General features: G+C 35.3%; 2 protein-coding genes across 2 annotated transcripts; both read left to right on the top strand.

Annotated features, from left to right (window-relative positions):
• Positions 1 to 185: 185 nt before the first annotated feature.
• LOC129571928 (serine protease persephone-like) lies at positions 186 to 2,541 on the top strand. Its single transcript, XM_055451813.1, has 12 exons — positions 186 to 307; positions 385 to 483; positions 548 to 745; positions 809 to 859; positions 942 to 992; positions 1,111 to 1,196; positions 1,272 to 1,302; positions 1,433 to 1,485; positions 1,589 to 1,639; positions 1,721 to 1,904; positions 1,983 to 2,287; positions 2,368 to 2,541. The coding sequence occupies exons 2-12, from the start codon at positions 396 to 398 to the stop codon at positions 2,422 to 2,424; spliced, it is 1,155 nt and encodes a 384-aa protein (XP_055307788.1). The 5' UTR covers positions 186 to 307; positions 385 to 395; the 3' UTR covers positions 2,425 to 2,541.
• Positions 2,542 to 4,074: 1,533 nt separating this feature from the next.
• Positions 4,075 to 7,493, top strand: LOC129571929 (serine protease persephone-like). Its single transcript, XM_055451814.1, has 17 exons — positions 4,075 to 4,385; positions 4,501 to 4,531; positions 4,751 to 4,809; positions 4,904 to 4,999; positions 5,085 to 5,183; positions 5,252 to 5,350; positions 5,415 to 5,513; positions 5,583 to 5,681; positions 5,749 to 5,799; positions 5,962 to 6,012; positions 6,081 to 6,166; positions 6,245 to 6,371; positions 6,446 to 6,465; positions 6,544 to 6,594; positions 6,689 to 6,869; positions 6,940 to 7,244; positions 7,335 to 7,493. Exons 1-17 carry the CDS (start codon positions 4,325 to 4,327, stop codon positions 7,380 to 7,382), a joined length of 1,563 nt encoding a protein of 520 aa, XP_055307789.1. The 5' UTR covers positions 4,075 to 4,324; the 3' UTR covers positions 7,383 to 7,493.
• Positions 7,494 to 7,702: the final 209 nt, after the last annotated feature.

Here is a 7,702-nt window from a genome sequence, read left to right as displayed (position 1 = left end):
CTAATGTTTAACATAGCAGCAGTGAGAAATGAGAAGTGTTGTGTACATGCGCTAGCCGCTATTCCACGATGAAATGTATCGTCACGATAGAGCCAAATCGTACTCTTTCGCTTGGGTTATTAATTCATACAAGTTTTGGCTTCAAACTTGATAAAACCAGTCAATGTTAGCTGAATAAATCATCAAATTTTCCTTCTGTATTCAGGTGATGTGCAAAAAGTGAGAGATCTAATTGATCACGGCTTGAGCTATGTGGATATCAAAAATGACAATGGATGGTCGCCCATATTGGTAGCTAGTCGAAGTGGTATACTATACATATTTTCAGCTATATCAATCGTACACAATCTGTAAATACATAGCTAAAAAATCCATTTGCTCCAGGTGACGTGGACATGATAAAAACACTATTATCCTATGGAGTTAACTTACATGTTAGGAACAATGAAAAAGTTACTCCCCTCTTTGCAGCGGTGCAAGCTGGTAATTTTCAATTTTTCAATCCGAAAATAAGCAAACTGCTTTATGAATCAAGCCATTTGATCAGGTCATGAAGCAGCCTCGCGGGAGTTAATCGCAAATGGAGACGATGTCAATGCAGCAAATTTATTTGGATGGACTCCGCTCCATAAAGCAGCACAGACGGGTCGGTTGGAAATCATTAAATTGTTAATTAAAAGTGGTGCCGATAAACATGTGAAACTCCCAAATGGGCTGACGGCAGCAGAGATAGCTGCACAACATGGTGATTTAATGATGTGAAATACATGCAGCAGTCAATTGAACATTTTTTTACATTCATTGCTAGGTCATAACGATATTGCAGAGCTGCTGAACAGAGACAGTACACAAACTCAAGGTGATTCATCGATGCTTTCCTCTTAATTCATCTTCAAATGATTTTTTTATATATTTAATTTCAATTTTCAATGCAATTTCAGTATCAAAAATTGCTTCAGAATTCAAATCATCACTTAGACCGTCACAACAAGGTAATTCAAATGATCATTTCATATCTATCAATCCGTTTCTTCAACTGAATAGTTTTAATTTGTTGTGGGAATTCAATCATTCGATCTGATTAAATCAATTTTACATTTCTGAAATTAGCCTGTGAAGTGTACATGAAGATGACAGCAAATACCATTTTGAGCGTCGCTTCTGTACCGGCAAACGAAGGAGAATTTCCATGGATGGTATTCAATTTTGATATTCGTGGGATATATTTCATGATGACATTTTCATCATTGAATTTCATCTTTTTTCAAAAGGCTGCTTTAGGTTTTCTTCACCACGAAAAGGGTAAATATATCGTGAGGTTCGAGTGTGGAGGCACAATTATTTCCTATCACTTCGTAATGACAGGTATTTTGTCCCTTTTAAATCATTGCGTTCATTTGTAATGTTATTCGCATATTTTTCGTGCTAAAAGCGGCCCATTGTGTACCACGCATTCGTCCGCCAACTGTCGTTCGATTGGGAAAAGTATGTACTTCGGATATTTTGAGAAATCTATAGTGATAAAGAAGAGAATTCGATGCAAAATCAAAAATTTTTCAAGAAAATTTCATTTGCTTTTAAAATGTAGGTGAGTCTTCTCGATGACGATGACAAGGAGCCAGACAATTATGATATTCGGGTAAGAAAAATGACAAAAATTAAGTTTTCTCTTAATTTTTTCTTCCATTTCGTGTTACTCATGCCTCTTTTTGCAACGCAGGAGATTATACGCCATCCAGAATACTCGGAAGATACAAAAAAGCATGATATTGCATTGATTCGAGTCACCAGACGCATTTATTTCACCAGTTTCGTGTCACCGGCATGCCTACAAACCGATGTTCGCGATGAAAATGCGGATGTAAAATTGATTGTAACGGGTTGGGGATACACAGATGCCAACCGTAAGTCTTCAGTTCTTAACTTTCGTTTGCTGTGCGTGTTAAATGGCAAAATTTCATTATTTTTCACAAACAAAAAAGAAACGTCTCCGTCAAATGTTCTGCGTAAGGCGGAATTGACGTCGATGCCATGGGATGAATGCAATGCAAAGCTATTGGAATTTAATCGAGAAGCAAGTGAAGAAGCTCTTCGAGATGGCCTTAACCGTGGACAGTATTGTGCATACGATCCACAGGGTATCAGTGACAGCTGCTATGGAGACAGCGGAGGACCAGTACAGCACTTTAAAAATTCTCGCATTTCTACGGTTCTTGGAGTTATTTCATTTGGTTTCGGTTGCGGGAAAGGGCTTCCGAGTATCAACACCAGAGTTGCTTACTATTTGGTAAGTTTGCCGTATTCCAATTTAAGTTAATAAAAGAACTGTAGAAATTAATAATCAGAATATAATTTTTCTAATTAAAGGACTGGATTGAGTCTATCATTTGGCCAAATGGATTTACTCTCCCGAAATTTATCTGAATACCAGTGGAACGTTTGATTTAAAGGCCATAAAATATTGTGTATCATGCTTTTTTGAATATTTTCGGATGAAAAATAAAAATACAATCAAAATGAATAAATTACTTGTTCATAGAATTTTCATTGCTGACATATTTATTCTGCACTGCACTTATTCGTTTATACCGTATATGATTGGTATTTCTGTGTTTTAGCCTTTTCAACAGTTGGACAAATATAAACTCACCACCATCGCTGAAACTAATCGACAAACGTTAAGTGTTCATTTTTAGCACTACATGAAATCTATTCGTGAGACGTAAAAGAATGTATGTTTTTTGGTCGATTTATATTTTTGAAAAGGAAAGTATGTTTTCTGTTGATTCTATCTGCGTTAAAGAAAGTATGTTGTAGTACCGTCTAGCCTCCGCGGTCTTCATGTTTTTCGCGCAACTGATAAGAGATAACAACTAGGTATTTTCGGCAAAGTTGTAGCACTCGAGGTCTCCTATAACATTGCTGAAGAAACCTATCTCTTATCTCTTATCAGTTGCGCGCAAATCACGCACATAAAAAAGCAAATTTTATATAGAACTTTTTTTTCTTATCATCTTTCGCGCTTTTCGCGGAACTGATAAGAGATAAGAGATAACTGACTTCAGCAATGTTATAGAAGACTTCGAGTACTACAACTTTGCCGAAGACTCCAAGTTATTATCTCTTATCAGTTCCGCGGAAACCGTGAAAAACCGCGAGGACCCGCCAAAAATGAACATACATTCTTTTAACCATTTTTAGTTGCAATGAAACATACTTCTCTTTATTGCTACGAAGTTGGACCAACTTGAGTTCTTTTACGTCTCACCAATAGAAATGTAGAGTTGCATATTCGAAATTACAAAGATTTGTTCGTAATGGGGGTGTTCAACCAAACTTAATCGATTGTACTTAATATGTACAAAAACGTACCGCATTTAAAAAAGAATCCACGAACGGCAGCTATGAGTGTGCACGCAGGCGTCGCTTACGACGTGTCTCGTGTGTTGTATACGCTTCTCTGTCTGGTTCCGTGTGAATGAAAGAGATAAACACTGTGCGCGAGAATCGATACATGAACGAACGCGCATCACAGCGAATATGCACGCAAGCAACAGCTGCTGTCGAACAGATCTGTTCACCAGCAGCAAATATATAAACAGCAGTTTCAATGCTCTGCAACACACGCACACTGTAATGTTGGGTATATTTGAAAAAAAAAAAAACTCTTCACTAAAGATTCCAACATTGAAATGAGAGTGAAAATAAACAAATGACGTCTATAGCAAATCATCACGACATAGAACATCACCAAGAACCACTATATCAAATATCACTCAATTCAATGTCAAAGATTACAATTGTTGTGAGAGTTACTTTTGAATTCCTTTTTAGTCATATTCGTTAGAATTCAATTACTAAAACATGAAATAGGTGATAATTAAATGTGTGTCACCAACCATGACGCCACATACAACTTCTACGAAAAAAACTCTCAATGCATTGTCAATGATCGTGTTTATTTCGCGAATTAAGTAGAATTCGCATAAACAAAACCTGACTGGTTTTTTTTTTTTTGGTAAACCAGATTTTTGGATTTTTGCAAATGATTTAGCAGATAGTCTTTCGGCTATACACGACATATCAACGAGAACATTGCTTTTATAAAATCAAAAGATGTAGAATGTGTTTTCGATATTTTGAAAGAATTAATTGATCATTTGTTCGGTGTTCAGTGATTGCTTCATTAAATTTTGTTTAAATACAAAATATCACGATTCTGAATTGTCTTCGATAAGATCTTATCAGTTGTATGTGATATTTAGTTCTGTTTAGTGAAAATAGTAAAAGCATATTTACGTGAAAGTATTTCAAGTCGTAGAAAATGAGATCTTTCATTGCGTTCATTTTGTGTTTTCAAAGCATTGTGATCAGTAGTTATCCAGGTAAAAAAAGAATAGTTACAAAATTTTACAAGAAGCAAATGAATTTGTGATGAATAAAATAAATTATTCTAGTGACACTCGTCGTTAACACTTTTACAACGATTATCTCTTCCAGACCATCGAGTCATTAGAGAAACGAACGACAAGTAAGTGTAGCTTGTTTTTGAAGCGAGTTAAAAATATACTCAAAAAGTATATGCATAAAAGCATTCAATAGTTAGTCAGGTTCAGGTGGCTAATGTGTATCTAAAATTAGAAGCTTTTTTTGCTACAAAAGAAGGTTAACGTAGAGAAAAACGTTCAATGTTAGTTTCGCATTAGCAGCCTGGTCAGATAAAACGTATATATCATAAAAATATTCGCAGCCTCTCTTTCAAGGGGAAATCAAGCGATCCGAAGGAGATATTCAGAGCAGTTGAAAATGGTAAGCGTCTATAATTTATGCAATTTTCATTTCACACTTGAAAAAGTCAATTTCAACTCAATAAAACCACCGACATTCCACGTTTCTATCATAGGTGATGTGCAACAAGTGAGAGATCTACTCGCGAAGGGAGTCAATATTCGGAACTATGGGGATGGATACATACCTCTTCATAGAGCCGCTGCGAATGGTAATAATTCAACATTTACGTTTCGAAAGAAAGTATTCCAATTTAATTGAAATTGAATCTATTACATTGGTGTATTATTTTCTAGGTTACAAGGATATCGTTCAACTTCTCATCGATAATGGAGCTGATTTTCGATCTATAGACAAAAATGGGCATACACCTCTCCATAAAGCTGCTGCGCATGGTAGTTTCGAATTTTTGGGCTTAGAGGTAAGATGATTCAGTCTATTTCATCGATCTTTTATTTTTCAGGTCACAAAGACATCGCTCAACTTTTCATTGATAGAGGAGCTGATTTTCAATCAAAAAACCACAATGGAAAGACACCTCTTCACTTGGCTGTTCATAATGGTAATTTTGAATATTTTGTCGCCGTGATTTGTCTAAAAAGAAAATATTTTCCATTCTTTTTTAGGTCATAAGGAGGTAGCTCGACTTCTCATCGATAAAACTGCTGACATTAACATTAGAAGCAATGATGGAAGAACACCGCTTCATGAAGCTGCTATCTGGAGTAATTTTGAATATTTATGTTTAGAATGAAGATCAATCGAATCAAACAATTTTTTTTTCACATTTTCAGATCAATTCGAAATTGCTCGACTTTTGATCGAAAGAGGCGCCGATGAAAATGCCAAAGATTCAAAGGGAAAAACGGCCGCACAGCTAGCTTTGGAAAAAGGTAATTGAACGCAACGAAATATACGGTGCATTCAATTGCTCATGAATTTTAATCATACATTTACCAGGCCATATGGATATTGTACAACTGCTGAATAAAAACATACCTTTAGACCAAGGTAATTTTTTTCTTCACTTTATCCGCCTTTTTCAAAGGATGTCAAAGCCTGCCTCCACAATTGAAAAATCAGTTTAATCGGAGATTTAAATGCGGAAAAATGGAGACGGCAAATGATTTGAATAATTTTTTTTTGTCGTTTATTTTTCCAAAATTAATCTAGTGACACAAGTCGCTGTGCTATCGAAACCATCACTTAGACCTGCACAACAAGGTAATTTTGTATGAACAACGAACAGAAAAATGTCGATCTAATCTATCTTCATTTAATTCCAAAAAAAGCCTGTCAGACATTCGAGAAGTTGACGGAAAATAAAATTTTGAGAAGAGGCTCTGCACTGGCAAAGACAGCAGAATTTCCATGGATGGTATTCAATTTTTCTGTAAAATTTACTAAAATGGTAAATGATATCCTTGAAATGCGTATTTCTTCTCATAATTCGTAGGCTGCTTTGGGCTATATTCATCATATAAATAATACATACATTGTGACATTTGATTGTGGTGGCACAATCATATCTGATACTTTCATTCTGACAGCAGCTCATTGTGTGACACAATCTCAATCACCGGGTGAAAAAACACACTATTATTTCAATTCAAAATTTATTAATTACTTTAATTACCAATATTTAATAAAATTTCAGGTGTGGTTCGACTGGGAAAGGTAAATCATTCTAAGGCTGATTTTATCGTGACTTTTTTCCTCAATAATTCATAAAATTGTTTGAAACGAAATAAATAGGTGAATCTTATCGATACCGATGAAGAGAGTCCAGAAAATCATAATGTCAAGGTGAACAATTTTGTCTTTCGTCCACTTTTCCGTCTGTCTAGACGGACTGCTGTTAAGCAAATCATTTCGGTTTTTTTTCCGTTCTGTTTCATAGGATATCAAACGTCATCCAGAATATTCAGCAAAGACTAAGAAGAATGATATTGCATTGATTCTAGTGTCAAGGATATTTTTCACCGATATCGTTGCACCGGCATGTCTGCAAATCGATGTTCGCGATGAGAGCGCTGATGTAAAAATGATTGTGAGTGGTTGGGGCGCTACTGTCACCGATGGTGAGTCGTTAGACTTGTATGCTAAATGAAAGTCGTTGATTTTAATTCATATTTTTGTTTGAAACAAAAGGGCAATCTCAATCAAATGCTCTTCGTAAGGCACAATTTGTGTCGATGCCGTGGGCTGAATGTAATGCCAAACTACTCAAATTTAATGAATATGCCAATGACGAAGCTCTTCGAGATGGCCTTAACCAAGGACAGTATTGTACGTACGATCCACACAATATAACTGACAGCTGCGCTGGAGACAGCGGTGGGCCAGTACAACACTTTAAAAACCATCGTCTTTCTACGGTTATTGGAGTTGTTTCATTTGGTTTCGGTTGCGGTACGGGAATGCCGAGTATTAGCACCAGAGTTGCTTACTATTTGGTAAGTTTGCCGTATTTAAATTCAAGTTAATAAAAAAATTTGTTGAAATTAATAATCAGAATATAATTTTTCTAATTGAATTGGATGAAGGATTGGATTGAATCTGTTATTTGGCCAAATGGATTTATGCTACAGTGATTTTAGTTGAATATATATACAAAGGTCTCGTTTTATATAAATCAACTCAAAAAACATCAGATAATTGTAAATTATAATTTGAAAAATAAATAAATTTATGCATTTTATCAATAATTTGTTTTTTCTCGGTGATAATATTCAATTTAGTATTCAAGATATCATAGACTTTATTTCCATTAGTTTGAGAGTTACAGATTTTTTTTTCATTTTACATCTTATTGGATTCAATTTCGAGAGGTGGAAAGATGGTTTGATACACATCGAGAGATGAAAAGCCGAGAATTATGAAGTAGTCAAGTGAAGATCAGAACGATCTGCAG

This window comes from Sitodiplosis mosellana, unplaced genomic scaffold (assembly GCF_009176505.1).
Source record: "Sitodiplosis mosellana isolate CC-2019 unplaced genomic scaffold, AAFC_SMos_1.0 Smas_scaffold_3724, whole genome shotgun sequence".
Taxonomy (NCBI): Eukaryota; Metazoa; Arthropoda; class Insecta; order Diptera; family Cecidomyiidae; genus Sitodiplosis; species Sitodiplosis mosellana.
This window is presented reverse-complemented; position numbering and strand designations above follow the sequence as displayed.